The 19,450-nt window shown below is 41.6% G+C and overlaps 1 protein-coding gene across 1 annotated transcript in view; it reads right to left on the bottom strand.

The window, feature by feature from the left end:
* Positions 1 to 1,161: 1,161 nt before the first annotated feature.
* LOC109422941 (retinol dehydrogenase 13) overlaps positions 1,162 to 19,450 on the bottom strand; it is a 72,743-nt gene continuing 54,454 nt past the window's right edge. Inside the window, exons 4-5 of the mRNA XM_029861590.2 lie at positions 1,449 to 1,662; positions 1,162 to 1,370 (exon numbers count right to left, since the gene is read on the bottom strand). Coding sequence (XP_029717450.2) covers positions 1,274 to 1,370; positions 1,449 to 1,662 — 311 coding nt within the window. The 3' untranslated portion in view covers positions 1,162 to 1,273. The remainder of the gene's footprint in view (positions 1,371 to 1,448; positions 1,663 to 19,450) is intronic.

The raw sequence follows: 19,450 nt of genomic DNA, 5'->3' as shown, positions 1-19,450 counted from the left end.
ACTTCCAAACCTTTTGAAACACCCTTATACCATCGAAAACCCCTAAGCTCCTCGAAATGTATTGAAACCCATTTGAAATCACCATGAAACTTTCTGAAATACCAACTCCCCTAAATCTCTCGGAATCTCTTCCAGAACCACATTCTGAAGCCAACTGAATAGCATTGATACGTCTTGAATGAAACTCCTCTGACACATCCCTGAAACCCCCTGAGAAACTTCCTTTAGTTTATGTATGCAAATGATTATAGTTTAACTAACATTCTAGTGATCCTTCTTCGCGACCATCCATAATTCATCACAACCTTAAAAAATAGTCACAAAAGCTACATATGTTTTGACCAAATTTACAAAACGTAATCCAATTTCACCGGCAACAACATCAGCCAAATTTCAATCCCCCTTTTTTCCGATCTGTTCGTAAACAGCGTTCAATTATTAATCAGCTTCGGGATCAACAATTTTCATCGAATAAAGAGCACATTTTTTATGCATCCTTGCCAGCCGATGATGTGCCTCTGCAAACCGGCGCGGCGTTGTCCCTCGGTACCGCTCTATCTCGCATCACCACACGCCATATCGATTACCGACCGGCCGACCAGACTCCCATCGCCGGTTCAGTGATCACAGTTCATGTCGGTCGGTTTGCCCAGCCTGCCATTATGGAGCAGAGGATTTCAACTCCGGATACGCTCCGAATTTCAATGGAAATCCTCATTACAATATTAAATTATATTGCACTAATTATTACAATAACGGGATGAATAAAAATTCAAAAAAATAAGCAAACAAGTCTTCGAAATCCCCAAAGAATACAGTAAGCTCGACTTTCTAAAAAACATAAAAATCAATAAATACAAAATATGTTAAAAAATAAAAACAAAATAAAAAATTTCAAATACTAAACAGAAAAACTCAAGAAAGTTAAAAATTCCTCTCAAAGGGAAGACAAATTTCACTTGATTGAGGTACAGTTGATAACCACTGCCATAGTCAATAGGCTACTCCCCATGCAATCGACGTTCTTCTTAGGCCTTTGTTGACTTTGGTCGGTTTGATCTGGGGGGCATAAGATGAAACACGAAACCGTAATATGTTGACTCTGTGTCCGCATTTTCGCCGGGTTTGACCTTCTTTCCAGCAACGCCCCCATAGAGTGTGTTATTGTTGATTCAAAATGATGATTTATTATCGACAATATTAAATTCTGTAAAAAAAAGCATACTCTTCGGAAATAAGTCACATCTCTTACGATAGAACGAAAGAACGCCTATCACTCCAGCTTCAGCGCCTTCATGGTTTCTTTGTACAGCTTCTCCGCCAGCAAATCATCTTTGGCCAGCTCGGTGACGTCGGTTTGTTCGCAATCACTACCGAAAAGACAGAAAAAATGTCAGTACAGCGCATTCAGCTCATTCCTATCTCAACCCATCGCATCGGATACTCACTTGAAAAACTCTCCGGACACCTGGGCTAGATCCGGATCCGTTGCCAACCGGACCATCGTTTGTGCTCCCTGGTGGGGGTTCTTCATGAACAGCCACATCCACGGGTAGGTAAGAGCCCGGGCAAACAGTGCCCTCATGATGGGTGAGTACCGGAGGTGATCCGTGCCGCGTACTAACCCGGGACTGCACGCGTTTATGGTGACTTTCGATTTGGCTGCGGGCAAAATTTGATGAAAGTAAGTATAGGAACACCTAACGTAATCACACTTCATATAGCTAGTAGATAGATCGCATTATAGTAACTTATTTGTAGTGTTTGCAACAGATGGAGACGCATGGTATTTCAAAAAAAAATCAAGATGCCATTCTTCAAATTTTTTATTCCATTCGACGGTACGGTAAAGGCTGAGTAATGCGTATTACAGACCCCATTGAGGTCATTGGCCTTTTACCAGAAACTACTATCCCTGTCTCCTCGTGGCACCGACCGGGCTGCCAGATACCTTAACCCTTTGAAGTCGGAATTTTTCCAAGCATTATTATGGAGTTTTTTCAACGTTTTTCGGTAGTTTTGGTGGTCAATAGCATAAAAACGGTAGAATATTATGCAGAATATTTTTTCTGGATATCCTAGGTCACCCAAACTATTCTTGAGTTTTGATCCTTAACTCTACGGGTATAACGGTAACTTTTTTCATTATACAAAGCTACGATTTGAAATCTATCATGTCCAGTAAGTCTTCTGAAAGGTTATTAGACAATATTAGATCAGTCAGGATATCCTAGGTCATCCAAACTGTTCTTAAGTTTAGATCTTGAAGTCTACGGGTGTAACGGTATTTTTTTTTTTTCATTATACAAAGCTACGATTTGTAATCTATCATGTCCAGTAAGTCTTCTGAAAGGCTAATAGACAGTATCAAATCAGTCGGGATATCCTAGGTCATCCAAACTGTTCTTGAGTTTGGATCCTAAAGTCTACGGGTGTTATGCTAACTTCTTTCATTATACAAAGCTACAATTTGTAATCCATAATGTTCAGTAACTCTTCTAAAAGTTCAATGGACAGTATCAGATAAGTCAGGATATTCTAGATCATGCAAACTGTTCTTAATTTAAGATCCTAAAGTCTATGGGTGTAACGGTAACTTCTTTAATTATACAAAGCTACGATTTGTAATCTATTATGTCCAGTAAGTCTTCTGAAAGATAAATAGACAGTATCAGATCAGTCAGGATATCGTAGGTCATCCAAACTGTTCTTGAGTTTGGATCCTAAAGTCTAAGGGTGTAACGGTAACTTTTTTCATTATACTAAGCTACGATTTGTAATCTATTATGTCCAGTAAGGCTTCTGAAAGTTAAATAGACAGTATCAGATCAGTCAGGATATCGTAGGTCATCCAAACTGATCTTGAGTTCAGATCCTTAAATGTACGGGTGTAACGGTAACTTGTTTCATTATACAAAGCTGTGTGAGTCTTCTGAAAGATTAATAGACAGTATCAGATCAGTCGGGAAATCCTAGGTCATCCAAACTGTTCTTGAGTTTAGATCTTAAAGTCTACGGGTGTAACCGTAGCTTCTTTCATTAAAATCTGTAACACAAGTTTACAAAATAAAACGAAAGTCGTGAACTTCTGTCAACGACCGAAATTTTTGAAGCACAATTTAGCGCTGATTTCGAAACCGACCTTCAAAAATTTTTAAGTAGAACAGGTTTTGAGTTTTAGCTCAATATCGAGATTTACAACTTTTCAAAATATGCAATTTACTTAAATTCAAATATACTGCGTTTTGTTCAACCAATTTTAAATCTTATTCCATAAATTAAAAGCTGAATACAATACCATTCGATCATCTGAATACAGGTTTTGCGTCAGACTGACGAAATTCAAGCTATTGGCGAGTTTTAGGGACGATCTCCTTAAATTTTAGCAAAATTCCCAAAAATTTTTGAAGAAATGTATTTTTTTCAATAAGAAAAAAACAATTTAAAAATTCTTTCTCGACGTTTATTTGACATATCATATATAGGCGAGTTACAATAAAATTTACAGCTCAATCGGAGCATTGATTACGGAGAATAAGATGTTTGAAGTGAGCGACTTTGCTTAAAAATAGAACAAAAATCGATTTCAAATCATCAACCTTGTATGGAAAGTCGAAAAAATTTCCGCTCTACTGTAATTTTTTTGCTTCGCGTTTTCGAACTCAGGGCATGATTCTACACCAAAAATGATCATCAGCTTACCGAGTTCAAAAATGCTGTAAACTAGTATAATCTATCATCTCCAGTAAGTCTTCTGAAAGTTACAGTGGTTGTTTTTATCAACTTAGCTTTATAACGATAAGGAAGCCCATAATGTCCCAAAAATATATAACAACGCTTATTGTTCCTCTAACTACTTTGGTAAGTACAGTGAACTATGTAACACTACTTAACGTAGTGGCAAAAGCTATTATCACAAGTGTAGACCTGAAGCAATGGACTTCGGAGTAGTGTTGTTGATCTGGAATATCTCTAAACTATCTTGAAATGACTCATGATGTGCCAGGGGGATTACAGATTACAGTTTAAAGTGTATTGTGAGAATCAATACTGTTACTATCGAGAGCTAAACTTCAGGATAGTTTGAACAACTCTCAGGATCCCAAAGGTTCATAATAATATATAGTAGACTTCAGGTTGGTACAGCCCCCGCGATTGATTATGAAACGATACTCAGTATGACAGATATAGCTGATATTACGAGAGTAGACCTGGAGTTCTGAACTCAAAAACAGTTTGGCAGACCTGGAACATTCCCATAGTGTCTCTAAATGATATTTCAGATTTCAAGAGCTTCACGGATCTCAGCAGATTATACTATGCTATTATTTATGGTGAAAACACATAAAGTTTTTCTTGTAGATTTGAAGGACTTTATTATAGGGGAACTTACGTATTTTCGGCAGTTTTTTTCTCTTCGTCATGGGGTTTTTTTGAAACCTGTTGGCCTCAGAGTTGGCCTCAAATCCTTCCCAACCAAGCTGAGTTTTATGCCCAAATTTTAGGCAATTCGACTCGCAAAAACCCGTCATGACGAAGAGAACAAACCTGCCGATAATACCCTTCGTCACCCTTTAACAGTTTGGACGAAAAATGTAACCTTCAGATTGGTCCATTATCCACGAATAAATATGCAACGATACTCAGTATAGCAGTTATGGCTGTTGTTACGACTGTAGACCTGAAGTCCTGAACTCTAAGGTAGTTTGGCTGATCTGGAATATCCCTGTAGTGTCTATAAATGACATTTGAGATTTCAAGAGCTTCACAAGTCCCAGCAGATTATGCAATACAGTCAACTTTCGGTCGTTGGGCTACGTTTAGGTGGGCTACGTTTTAACTGGGCGCCCGTTAGGTGGGCTATAGCCCAATTAAAACGAAGTCAAACGTCACTTTTTGACGTGAAGCACAATTTGTCAAGGTTGGTAGCGCTGAATTTCTGTTGTTAAAGATTACTTGACAGCTGAAAGCTCTAAGCCCAGTTAGTGAAAGTTTTTCACTAACTGGGCTAAGAGCTTAGTGCAACGAACGAAAGTTGACTGTACTTACAATTTATGGCGAAAACACATAAAGCTTTTCTGGTAGAATTGCAGGACTTCATTATAGAACAATTTGGACGACTCTGAATGTCCCAAAAGATTATAATAAGCTAGTAGACTTCAGATTGCTCCAGTAATTGCGCTTGTTTATGCAACGTTACTCAGTAAAACAGATATGGCTACTGTTACGAGTGTAGACCTGAAGTTCTGAACTACAATGTAGTTTGGCTGACCTGGAATATCCCTGTAGTGTCTCTAAATGACATTTGAGATTTTAAGAGCTTCGCGGATCCCAGCAGATTATGCAATATTACTATTTATGGCGAAAACACATTAATTTTTTCTTGCAGATTTGAAGGACTTCATTATATAACAGTTTGGACGACCCTAAATGTCCCAAAGGTTTCCAATAAGCTAGTTGACTTCAGGTTGCTCCAGTAACTACGGTTGATTATACAACGTTACTCAGTACAACAATTATATCTACTGTTACGAGTGTAGACCTGAAGTTCTGAACTCCAAGGTAGTTTGGCTGACCTGGAATATCCCTATAGTGTTTATAAATGATATTGTAGATGTCAAGAGCTTTACGGATCCCAGTAGCTTATGCAATGCTATTATTTGAGGACTTCACTATGGGACAGTTTGGAACACCTAGAACATCCTAGAATATAAAATACCTTTTGATAACCTTAACGAAGGCTAAATGAATACATATAAACGTAACCCACATCCAAGCTCAGCTTTTAGAACAACTAGTATGCCAATTATTTCGTTTTTCCAAATTTTATGGTGTTCAGGATGTTCTAGGTTTTCAATGAAGTCCCAAATACAAATATTCCTATTTTTCTTTAATAGAGGACTTTGCAATAACTTTGCCGAAGACAGTATTCTGTTTTATCGAATGGGTGAATTTATACAGCCGTTTCTATGTTGGGGTCATATATGACCCCTCCGGCTCCAAAGTGTCAAGGAAAATCGGTTAACCAAGCCCGGTGGGAGGTTTGGTCATAGGCTGTCAGGAGAACAGGGGGAGAATTTGCGTAGCTAGAGGGGGACCTGGGGGCCCAGCCCCCATAGAATTTCTTCATGACTTTCAATGGGGGAATTAGAAAAAAATTGTCTTAATAACAATCTGAAAAGGACTTCTAGTAGAATTCCCGGAGAAATCCCTAGATGAATTTCTAGAGAAATCTCTGGAGGAATTCTTGGATAAATTCGTGGAGGAATTCCTAATGCAATTCCTGGTGGAATTCCTGCAGAAATACCTTAAGGAGAAATTCCTGGAGGACTATTTGAAGAAATTCTTGGATGAATTCCTGAAGCACTCCCTGGAAGAAATCCTCAAGGACTCTCTCGATGAATTCTTGGAGGATTCCCTACAGGAAATCTGGGAGGAATCTCTGTAGGATTTTCTGAAGAAACCTCTTGAGAAATTCCTGGAGAAATCCTCAGAGGAATTTCTAGAGAATTTATTGGAAGAATTCCTGGGAGTTTTTGGAAAAATCCCTGGAGAAATCCCTGAAGCAATTTATGGAGAAACCTCAGGAGGAATGCATGGAGGAACTTCTGGACAGATCTCTGGCGGAATCCCAGGAGGAATTCCTGGAGAAATCCCTAGAATTTTTTTTTTAAAGAAATTCCGTGGAACTATCCATAAATGAATTCCTGGAGGATTCTCTGAAGAAATTCCTGGATGAATTCCTGTAACAAACCCTGGATGAATTCCTGGAGAATTCCCTAGAGGAAACCTGGGAGGAATCCCTGGATAAATTTCTGAAGAAACCTCTTGAGGAATCCTTAGAGAAACTCTTGGAAGACTACCTGGGAGAATTCTTGGAAAAATCCCTAGAGGAATCCCTGAAGCAATTTCTGGAGGAATCTCAGGAGGAATGCCTGGAGAAATTTCTGGACAAATCCCTAGTGGAATCCCAGGAGGATTTCCTTAAGAAATAGCTAGAAAAATTATTGGAGTAATTCCATAAAAATATCCCAGGAAGAATTCCTGGAGGAATACTTGAATGAATTCTTTGAAAAATCGCTAGAGGAATTCTGGAACGAATCCCTGGAGAAGTTTCTGAAGAAATTCCTAGAGAAATTCCCAGAGGAACTTCTGGAAGATTTCCAACATTAATTCTTGGAGGAACTTCTGGAGGAATTCCTGGAGATATATCTAGAAGAATCCTAAGAGGAATCTGTAGAGACATTTCTGGAGGAATAATCGGAAGAATTCCTGGTGGAATCTCTGGAAGAATTCAAAGAGAAATCCCTGGAAAAATTTCTGAAGAAAATCCTAAAGAAATTCCCAGAGGAATTTCTGAAGAAATATCAGCAGGAAAAAATTCAGGATAAGTTGCTGGAGGAAACCCTGGAAGAATTCCTGAAAAAAATCTGAAGGAATCCATGGAGGAATTCCTAGAGAAATTCCTGGATCAGTTCCTGGAGAAATTCCTGGAGGAATTCCTAAAGAAATATCAGGGGTGATTCCAGGAGGGGTCCCTAGATAGCTGGAATAATTCCTGCATAAATTATAGAAGGAATTCCTGGGGGAATTTCTGAAGGAATTCCTATAGAATTCCTGAAAAATTGCTTGAATGAATTTCTAGAGGAATCTCGGAAGGAATTCATGCAGGAATCCCTGGAGAAATTCTTGGAATAATTCCTTGATAAATTCTGGGAAAAATTCCTGGGGAAATTTCTAAAGGAATCCCAAGAGGATTTCCTAGAGAAACTTCTCGAGAAATTGCTGTAGTTATATCTAGGAATTCCTGGAGAAATTTCTGGATCAATGTCTGGAGAAATTTCTGAAAGAATTCCTGGGGTAACTCCTGGTGGAATTCTAAAAGGTATTACTGGAGGAGTCCCTGAATGAAATCCTGGAGGAATCCCTGAATATGAATCCCTGGAGAAACTCCTGGAGGAATGCCTGGAGGTATTCCTAAAGAAATTCTTAGAGCAATCCCTAGTGGATTTCCTGAAGGAAACCCTAGAGGAACGCGTAGAGGACCCGACTAGAAGATTCTAACAAAAAAATAACAAAATTATAACAAACCCTGATATTTATAACTCATTGTGATATAATCAAGATTTTATTACTTTGATTTTGATTAGACCGGTGTATTTTTTGTTACAATTTTAGTTATTTTAACATCATCCTGCACCTAGTTTATAACATAATAAGTTATAGAAAAAAATTTAACATCATAACACAATATGTTATAAACTTCATAGATTTTTCTAGTCGGGGAACCTCTGGCGAAATTGCTGAAGACATGCCTACGGAAATTCGTGGAAGAATCTTTAGAGATAATCCTTAAAAAATCTGTAAATGAATTCCTGGAGGAAGCACTGCATGAATTCCATGAGGAATCCCTAGAGAATTTCCTTGAAGAAGCAATCGAGCACTTTCAGGAGGAATCCCTGAAAGAATTCCTGAAGGAATCCCTGGACGAATCTCTAGAAGAATTCCTTGAGGTATCTCTAGAAGAATACTTGTAGGAATCTCTGGTGGAATTCGTAGAGGAATTCCCGGAAAAATTTTAAGAGGAATAACCATAGAAGTTGTTCCCGAAAGAATTACAGAAGGAAATCCCGGGAAAGCCCTGGAGGAATTCTTGGAGGAATTTGTGAAGAATCCCCATGATGAATCGCGGAAGCAATCCCATAAGGAATTCGTTAGGGAACCTCAGGAAAGCTTTCTTAGCGAATTCCAGGAAGAATTTCAGTGGTAGTGTTGGTAAACTCACACTCAAAGCACACTCATGAACCGCTCCTGCGTGAACAAATTCGCACGCGATTCTGAATCTCTGAATTCTCACGCGCGAGAATTTCATTCAAAATCTCGCTCTCATGAGTCAAGCGCCGCAATCTCGTTCGCTTGTAAAACGAATCCAAATCAATTTGAACCGCATTCAATGTTGCTGTACACTAGATTTGCTTTTGTTCTATCATACAATCCTAAAAACTTCGATGTAAATATTAAATCGCGCGTGAAACAACTCAACCATGAGTTTTGAGGATTTGAGTTTTTACCAACACTGTTCTATAGTAATCCATGGATAAAATAATCTGAAGAAATGCATGCCTGCAGTGATTTTTGCACAAATTATTGAAAGTTTAAAAAACTCCTGAAAATTTTTTTGAAAAATCTGTAGTATGATTTGAAAAAAATAAAAGACATTCCTGCAGAAATACTTCGAAAATTCCAGATGAAATTATTGAAGCAATCTCCAGCAGAGTTCAGGAAGGAATATATGGAGAAATCACTGAAGGAATACCTGCAGACACACCTTAATGGATCTCTGTAGAAACTCCTGAAGGAAAGCCCGAAAACACTTGAACAATCTGAAGACACCTCTAAAGATCTTTATCGATATTCCCTAGGAGCAAGACATTGTGCAACTCTGAGAGATTCTGAGTTACTCTTTTTATCGATGATCGACGAAATTTGTTTGAAGACATCCTTAAAACTGTAATTTTCATTCAGCACGCGCAACATTTTGCAGTTTGACATAGGTACCAGATCACACTTTGGCATCAATGGGATAAATTCTGAATAACACTTCGGGCACAGATTTACTCTCGTTAGATCTATCTTTCTCCTAGGATATTCCAGGACAAATCCCCGAATAAATTTGTGGGGGAAAGCATAGATGAATTCTTGAAAGAATCTCTGATGGAATTCATGATGGAATCACTGCAATCCTAGAGGAATAGGCTCCTAAAGGCCTATCTCAATTTCTGTATAATTCGATCAAGCATTGATAAAAACGACATGTTTACTCATTTTTTAAGTATTCCTATTAGGTAAAGCCCATAAAATATATTTTCAAAAATTTTAATAATTTTTGCAACACTCCTTGTTTAGCACTCAATTTTGGGTAAATTTTGTTTACCGTGTATGTCAAACAGGAACATTTGTTGTCAAAAGTGAGCCAATGTGGTGTCTTTTGCAACCCGCCGTTTCACTTTCGTTACGTCAAGGTTGACCTCGAATGTCAAACAAGACCTGCTCATCATTATTTTATTTTCGAGTTTATTAACTATTCTGTTATTGTTTAAGTTCGGAAAAATTACCATTGAGATCAGAAAACCATGCTCTTTCGTGTTATGCACCAAAAGCGGGAAAATATTTTTCATTTTAGGACCCTATTGTTCATACTCAAAAAGTTTACTGAACTAGAAACAAATCTAAAACAGTCATTTTGATTCCTTAAACTGCACCGCCGATTTGCATATACACATATCGGGCGCCTATGCCGCTTAAAAATCATCCCAAGGCATGTATTAAAAGTCAGCCCCCTACGCCAATGCATTGTCCTCTGGAAAGTTAGGGGGTTGGTGTCTGGCCCTGCAAGCCAGCCATAAAAAAACATAGCATAAGTAAAGTGTTATCGCGACGGAAGATGTCGAATCACCGAATCGAAAAACTACATTTACTTTGCATTTACTATAGAAACATTTATTCTAATAAAACGGTAGCATCGAGTACAAAAAACGTGTCTTGAATGATTTCAGGTCAAGGTTATATAATAGTAAACATAATACATATGAATGACAGAACAATATCAGGTTCGTATTCAGGGAGAGAAATATAGATAGCAGGGGTTGCCAACTCAATACGCCCGCTCAAACACTGCAATCTGCCACTCCAATAGAGAGACGATGCTTCCGGAACGCTGGTGCGGGAAGACCCTTCGTTAGCATATCGGCTTGTTGTTCTGAAGACTGAACGTAGTCAACTGCAATACATCCTTTATCAATCAGTTCTCGAACAAAGAAATGTTTAACATCCACATGCTTTAATCTGGCTGAGTCCTTGGGAGTAGAAGCAATCCGAAGGGTTGATTGGTTATCTTCGTGCACCAATACAGCTTCCGTTGAAGTGAATCCCAAATCACGTAGAATACGCACCAACCATTGGCAGTGGCACGCAGCAGCAGTCAGAGCAACTAGTTCTGCCTCTGTTGATGATAAGGCCACCGTGGTTTGTTTCTTCGCAGTCCAACTAACCGTTGAACCAAATACCTTGTACACCGCTCCTGTAACCGACCGACGATCTGACGCATCGTTCCCCCAGTCGGCGTCTGAGTAGGCTTCAAGCAACGGTCCATTGCTGTCTCCTTTGTACACCAGCCCGAAGTCGATCGTCCCTTTCACATAACGCAGAACTCTACGAAGATGGACCCAGTGTTCCTCAGTTGGACAAGTCTGGAACTGACTGAAAAAGTTTGCTGCTACTGCTAAGTCCGGTCGAGTAGTCATTGATGCATACATAATACAGCCTACCAGCTCTCGATACGGCTTGTCAGTCCTTTTATCCGGTTCAATCTTGGTCAATTTCAGCTTGTTCTCTAGAGGCGTTGAAATCGGTCGACAATCTTCCATTTGGAAACGTCTGAGGAGTCCTTCCAAATAGCTTCGCTGGCTGATCCGCATAGTTTTCTTGGAATCATCCCGCTCAATCTTCATACCCAGAAAGCATTTCACAGGCCCCACGTCGGTCATTTCAAACTCTCGAGACAAAGCCGCTTTAATCTTCTCAACGAATTTCTCAGATGGTCCAACTACCAGTACATCGTCAACGTAGAGAACGAGAATGACACGCTGGTTGCCAGATCCCAGGGTGTACAATAGGGCAGTTCAGACTTTAAACATGTTAAAAATTGAAAGCTCCCATATGTTCATTACAATCCTTGGTGCAAAACTAGAGTCCTGTCAAATTTTTAGCCATTTCTGTGGTGATTTAATGGTGGCCCAAAAGCAAAATAGGTTTATATGGGAATTACTATGGAGAATTTTTGAATAAAGTTCTACGCGCTGTAGAGCATTGCCACATGGATGTAGGCGTTGGGTCAAAGCCAAATTGAATTCTTCAGATTTCAATGATGAATATTGCCGAAGACCGCAACTCGTTTCGACTCACGAGACAGAAGTTATTAATCAATTTTCATTCATGCATGCTTGAACAGAAGACCAGAGCTCGATCGACACGCTTGACACGCAATCATAGTATGCGTTTTACCTTCTTGCACATCTTGCAGGACATCGTGCATAAAGATGCGCATGCGAGTGAAAATTTGTTTAATAACTTTTTCCCCGATTGTCGAAATAAGTTCCGGTCTTCGGCAACATTCATCATTGAGATTTGAAGAATTCAATTTGGCTTTGACCCTGTGACTTCATCCATGTGGTAATGCTCTACAGCGCGAAGATCCTTTTTCAAAAATTCTCCATAGTAATTCCCATATAAACCTATTTTGCTCTTGGGCCACCATTAAATCACCACAGAAATGGCTGAAAAGTTGACAGGACTCTACTTTTCCACCAAGGATTGTAACGAACATATGGGAGCTTTGGATTTTTGACATGTTTAAAGTCTAAACTGCCCTAGTGTACAAACAGAGATCGTTATCGCTCCTCTTGAAACCAAGCCGCAGCACAAATTGATGAAACCGCTCATTCCACGAACGAGAAGCTTGTTTCAGCCCATAAAGCGATCTGTTCAGCCGACAGACTAGTCCTTCGTGTTGCTCAAATCCGTCGGGTTGCACCATATAGATTTTCTCAGATAGTCTTCCGTTCAGGAAGGCTGTCTTCACGTCCATTTGATGAACAGCCATTCCTTCACGATTAGCCAAAGCCAATACAGTGCGCAGAGTATCCAAACGGGCCACGGGTGAGTAAGTCTCGGTATAATCGAATCCATGCTTCTGGGTGAATCCTCTCGCTACGAGCCTTGCTTTGTAGCGAGCCGGCTGATCGTCTTCAGGTTTCTTTATCTTGAACACCCATTTGCAAATGATTGCTTTTCTTCCTGTGGGCAGCTGTACAAGAGTCCAGGTGTCGTTCTTTGCCAGTGAATCCATTTCTTCTTGCATTGCCTTCTTCCATAGCGGCCAATCACTTCGCATCTTCAACTCCGACAACTTCTCAGGCAAATTTTCCACATAACTCAGCGCATTGAGTGCATAACTGACGTATTCCACCTCGTAGTCTTTATGCCACCCTGGCGCTTTGCGATCGCGTACTGATCTTCTCTCAGAACGTTCAGCAATCTCGTTTCCACCATCACTTTGCACTGGTTCTTCACGGAAACTTGCGTATTCTTCTTCGTCGGACTCAGAACTGATATCAGCAACAGCTTCATCATCTTCTTCCACTGCGGGCAATCGGATCACTGCAACTTCATTCGCTGGATTCTTCGAGTTCTTCATTTCTTCTTCGGCATGTTCTTCGGATTCCGCCGTTTCTTTCCACGCCTTCGGATCCAACTTCTTACGACGTTCTTTCGGAACATGGACATATGCTACAGAACCGAACACGCGAAGCTTCGAAACGTTCGATTTCCGTCCTTCCCACAGTTCGAAAGGGGTTTTGTTCAACTCGATAGCACTCGACGGACATCTGTTCGAAATGTACGCGGCTACTTGCACTGCTTGTACCCAAAACACTTTACCGATCTTCGAATCTACTAGCATCGAACGCGCTTTTTCAACAAGAGTGCGATTCATTCTTTCACTGGTTCCGTTTTGCTCCGGCGTATAAGGTACAGTCCATTCGATTTGAATCCCTTTATTACGGCAGAACCCCACGAATCGCTTGTTGCAATATTCACCTCCATTATCACATTTCAAACGGGAAATCTTCGTTCCGAACTTGGCCGTGACCAAAGCTTCATAGTACTCGAACCACTCGCGAACTTCATCCTTCGTTTTCATTGGAAACACCATTACGAAATGAGACCAATCGTCAATAAACGTTACAAAGAACCTTTCACCATTTCGTCCGGTCGGCGTTATTGGTCCGCAAACATCCGAATGGATAACTTCCAGCGCCCGCGACGATTGCCTACCTTTGCGCTTGGGGAAAGGCTTCCGCGTTTGCTTTGCGATCACGCAAGGTTCGCACACGATCGATTCTTCACCAACGTTCTTCTTGGGCGTCATACCATCTACCATGTTCTTATCAATTAACTGTTCGAGATGCTTCATGCTTGCATGGCCAAACCTGCGATGCCAGAGTTCCAGCCGTTTTGAAATCCGACCACAGGCCAACATCGATTCGTTGTCACATTCTGTATAAAGATCCAGCTCATACAGTTTCCCGTGACGTGCACCAGTTGCCACGATTTCGGACCCTTTGTAAACATCCACTTTTCCGTTACCGAATACCACTTTCATGCCCTTCATTTCTATCTTCAACACCGAAAACAAATTACATCGCAATGAAGGAACATAAAGGACGTCATCAACTGTACATGGAAAACGCACATTGTTCACAACAGACACCAGTTTTATTCTTCCGGAGTGATGCGCCGTGATCCACTCGCCATCCTTGGCGACAGCAATTTTCACTAGGTTCTTCAGTGGCCTTAGCACCTCGAATAGAGCCTTATCATTCACTATATGGTCTGAGCACCCTGAGTCAATTATCCACTGCACTTTTCTTCGCTTCGAAATTTCACAACTATCTCTCTGGACAACCAACGAAACTGCATTTCCATCCGCCAGATTAGCCCTCCCTGCGGCCTGCGGCTGGTTCTTCGGACAGTCGGTTAGTTTATGACCTTCTTCCTGGCACCCGAAACACTTGAACTTCTTCTTCTTTGGTCGCTGCTTCTTCGAACCCGCGAAGGCGGCACCGCTCGTTGGCGAAGTAACTGATTCGACGCCCAGCCCCTTCTGCTTAATCTCCTCGTCCAAGAGACGGCACTTGACAAACTCCAAGGACAAATTTTCCTCTGGCATTGTCTCTAGCGCTGTCACAACTGTAGAATAAGCCGGACCAAGAGTCAGGAGCAGATGACAAACTACATCCAGATCCTCCATCGCTGCACCCGTGTTACGGTAATCCCGAACCAGACGGTCAAATTGAAGAAAATGATCCTGAAGCGTGCCTGACTCGTATCTCATCACAAGCATTTTACGCTTTAGGTGCATCCGACTGGCGATGCTCTTACGTTCGAAGACACGGACTAAGGCATCGTAAATCTGTTTCGGTGTCTGCTTCTCCTTCACATATTCCAACATCGAATCGTGAATGCGGGACACCAGGAACGATTTGCACTTCCTATCCTTCTTCAGTCGTTTCTCTCGATTCGCCTTTTTCTGAGCTCGTACTTCAGCAGTATCGCCCGCTGCCTCTTTGAGCTCTTCCAAATACGCCAGCTCCGAATCCAAACACTCAACAAGCTCGTATTCCTCAAGTGCTATCCTCATTCGGAACTTCCAGGCGGTGAAGTTTAATCCATCGAACAACGGCAACTGAAACTTTCTTTCTTCCTCGCTCATGATTGCACTTTCACCGCGCGCTCCGCGTTTCTGGGCATCACAACCTAAAGTGTTATCGCGACGGAAGATGTCGAATCACCGAATCGAAAAACTACATTTACTTCGCATTTACTATAGAAACATTTATTCTAATAAAACGGTAACATCGAGTACAAAAAACGTGTCTTGAATGATTTCAGGTCAAGGTTATATAATAGTAAACATAATACATATGAATGACAGAACAATATCAGGTTCGTATTCAGGGAGAGAAATATAGATAGCAGGGGTTGCCAACTCAATAATAAGAAAGTCAATTACAGAATAATACCAACTCGGTACGTGTAACTGCCAATCTCCTGACTTCATCGGGAGTAGTGCATGCACGTCGATCTGCTGAGGGATCGCAAATTCAGCATCGTAGCGCAGCGCTAGAGCAGGTATGTTCTACTGGATCAATGGTGCGAACACTTAGAGGTAATCATTGTGGAACAACAGAGGGGACTGATCGACAGACACGGGCTCCCGACAGGTCAGCGGAATACTGAAATCATCCGTACAATGCGTTTTGGTAATACGATCACGATCACGATCGTTTGGTAATACAAGGAAAAACTACAAGAGAGACGGACTACTTTGAAACACGTCTTTATTCGTACTTCGAGCATAGGCTGAATGCCCTTTTTTCTCTGGTGTTGTTCGATCCACGTTGTAATACCCGACGAGTTTCAACTACTCACCCCTCGCAGCTGACAACTTCAACTTGCGGCTAGCAGTCTTCAACAAGTATCGTACGACCCTTTTGAGTTCAACCCAATCGGTCTCCGTGGGATTGCAGTTCTACCTGCCAAAAGTAGACACACTTTCGGGTACGTCCGGGCTTGTAATGCAGTGCACCGCTAGAGCAGAGCTCCCACCAGGATGTGGTAGAACTCATTCGATATCAGTGGCTGACTGTTCTTCCGGCTGCGAATATTCCCGATCTCATCTTGAGGCGTACTCGTTACAATCATGTCAGCGACATAAATTAAATGTTAGATGACATCGGACACATTTTACTCATAGAATAGAGCCATGAATTTGCTACCGATTGTGTGAAACCGAGATCTCGTAAGGCTCCGCTTGAGACCATACTTTTGACTGTTGAATATACACCTCCTCCTTAATCTTCTCGTAGAGATAGGCGCTCTTCACGTCGAGATAGTGTATTTACATGTATCTTCTTTTGACAGTCAGGAGAATCATCACCGGAGCAAAGACGGCATCATAATCTACTCCAGACCTCAGCGAAAAGCCACTTGCGACTAGCTGGGATTTGAACCGGGAAACGTAGCCAGAACTGTCATGCATCCTCTTATATACCCTTTAACAGTTGATTCCATAGCCCTTGCTCGGTTCCGGAAACTGCTTCCTCGTAGGCAGCTGGCATCAATAGTGTATCAACGTAGTCATTCAATACATGTTTGGGGATCTTTGCTGTTCAAACGATCGACAACTTTCGCTCCCGAGTTTCTGTCGCTATCGGCTATCGGCTGATGACATCGACGATGGAGCTCCACGTTGGAGATCCATCTGTGACGCCACCATTCACGAATTATATACCGCAGGCATCTATTGATGAAGACCTGCAGCCGTTGAGTGTTCACCACTGATACACACCAGGTTTCACTGGCGTATAGCAGCACAGATTTCACGTTCGAGTTAAAAATTTGGATTTTGGTGCGTCGACTGCCCTGGTTGTTTTTCCATACATTTCTTAAATTCGCAAAAGCAGCCCTCATCTTCTTGATACGTGTACCTATGTCGATCTTGGTGCCGCCATCGGCCGCCATTTGGCTAACAAGATATTGGAAGCTTTCAACATCCTCCACTGATTGTCCAGCTACCGCAAAGCTGGAAGGGTTGACCGTATTTACATCCAACGATTTGATCTTGTTGACGTTGATGGTAAGACCTGCCGCTGAGGAGCGATTGGCAAGATCATCGATCAGTCGAGTCAAGCACAAGACACTGAAGACGACCTTACAGTTGAGGTCAAAATACGTATCTGTCAAAGGATGCATCTTAGTGGAATTCAAAGGAACAGTACTTAACCCAATTTTCTATTTACTTACAGATATTCCCCTAACAAGCCCAGGTTAATCATCATCAAGATCATCGAGCTTGCTCTGCATATCAGAGCGCCGTTAAGCTAGGAGAGCAACGTGATCAGCCAATTCGAAGTCATTTAGGTACTTCATGGTAATGGGTTGCCACAGCAATCCTCGATTTGGTTCACGGTCAATCGCAACACTCAGGATCTCGTCGATTACGATGAGGAACAGTAGCGGTGACAGTATACATCCTTGCCTCACTCCAGCAACGACCCGGATGGGATCGGACAAAACACCGTTGTGCAGTACTCTGCACAAAAATGCCCTGTTCTGTGCTTCAATGAGGCCGATGATTTAATCAGGAAGACTCTTGCGCGTGGAGGGCTTCCCACATGTTTCCGTGATTGAGAAGGTCGAAAGTTTTTCCGTAATCAATGAACACCAGGTAGAGAGACTTTTGGAATTCGTTGATTTGCTTCAGGATAATACGGTGCGTAACAATATGGTCCACACAGGATCGTCCTGCACGGAATCCTCCATGCTGCCGTTGGAGAGTTACGGCTTCTTCTCCTGTATCCGGTTGAGGATCACTTTGCAGAGGACTTTGAGAACGATGCACAGTAACACGATGCCCCGCCAATTATCGCATACAGTCAGGTCACCCTTATTGGGTACCTTTACTAAGACGCCTTGCATCCAGTCGGCCGGAAATGCCGCAGTTTCCCGTATGTTGCAGAATAATTGATGCGGCATTTGTGCAGATATGTACTACGGGGTCAGCTTTGAGCATCTCAGCTGAGATGCGATCAACCTTTTCGGCTTTTCGGGCCCGTATGAAGTTGATCACCAATATTAACTTCTTTTCCCGATCAGCCTAGATAGCTGTGTAGTGTCGGTAGCGGTTAGTTCAACTGGCTAAGAATAGCACTACGGACCGCCTGTTCCAGTGGTAGGAATCCACTAATCAGGTGACCCCTAATTCATGGTGTTATGCGGCTTTACGCTTACCGTGCCTAGGAATGAATGGTTAAGGGGGTCTTATAAAAACCTAATCGCAAACGGAGCCTGTGGAGTACCAGGGCACCCTCCACAGTATTTGCCCTTACTGTGCTAACCGGAGCAATAGCGCGGTGGACCTTGTGTTTCTCCGAGACAATCAGCTGCCCTTCTTCAATCTCATACTTGAGGCTGAATAAGGGCGGGATTATGAAGATGTTATTAATTAGTTTAGATTTTCACCTATATTGGTTTCGCATTATGCGTTTTACACAGTGTATTCTGTGCATCCTCGCCTTTGGCGCACTCAAATCGATACCGATCTGGCTTTATTGCTGCTGTTCTTTTTTGTGCTGTGATTGTTAAGAGTTTAGTCTTGCCTAGTTTGGGTAGTGGCTAAGGTTAGGATAGCTCAGATCAATCTTCAGCACAAAAGAACAGCAACGATCAATCTTTGTAGACTTATGTAAAATGGTACAGCCCAAGTGGCGTTAGTCCAAGAACCTTACTTTCGTAAGGGGAAACCTTGTGAATCCGGTGTTTGCTACTTTCAGTAAAAATGAAATGGCAAACTCACGTGTCATGCCTCGACCATGTGTGCTTGTCAACAACGCAATCGTTGCTACACTTATCTCTGAACTAACTACTAGAGATGTATGTGCTATCACAATCGATGTATCTGTTGGAAACCTCAACAGGAAATACGTTTATTGTTCGGTTTATATACCGCATGATGAACCATCCCCTACGGATGCTTTCAAGCAAGTTATCGCATACTGCACTTCAAAAGGCCTTCCGCTAATTGTTGGTAGTGATGCTAATGCTCACCATATAATCTGGGGCAGCTCAGACATCAATTTGAGAGGCTCCAGTTTGATGGAATACTTAAGTAGTACAGATCTTGGATTACTTAACATAGGCAACCGCCCAACCTTCATGGTATCTGGTAGAGAGGAAGTGTTAGACATAACGCTTTGCTCTAGCAGAATTAGTCATGAGCTGACCAATTGGCATGTGTCAGATGAAGAATCTTTATCTGACCATCGTTACA

Source organism: Aedes albopictus, chromosome 1, assembly GCF_035046485.1.
Source record: "Aedes albopictus strain Foshan chromosome 1, AalbF5, whole genome shotgun sequence".
Lineage (NCBI taxonomy): Eukaryota > Metazoa > Arthropoda > Insecta > Diptera > Culicidae > Aedes > Aedes albopictus.
Note: the sequence above shows the minus strand (reverse complement) of the source record. Positions and strands in the feature narration are given on the sequence as shown.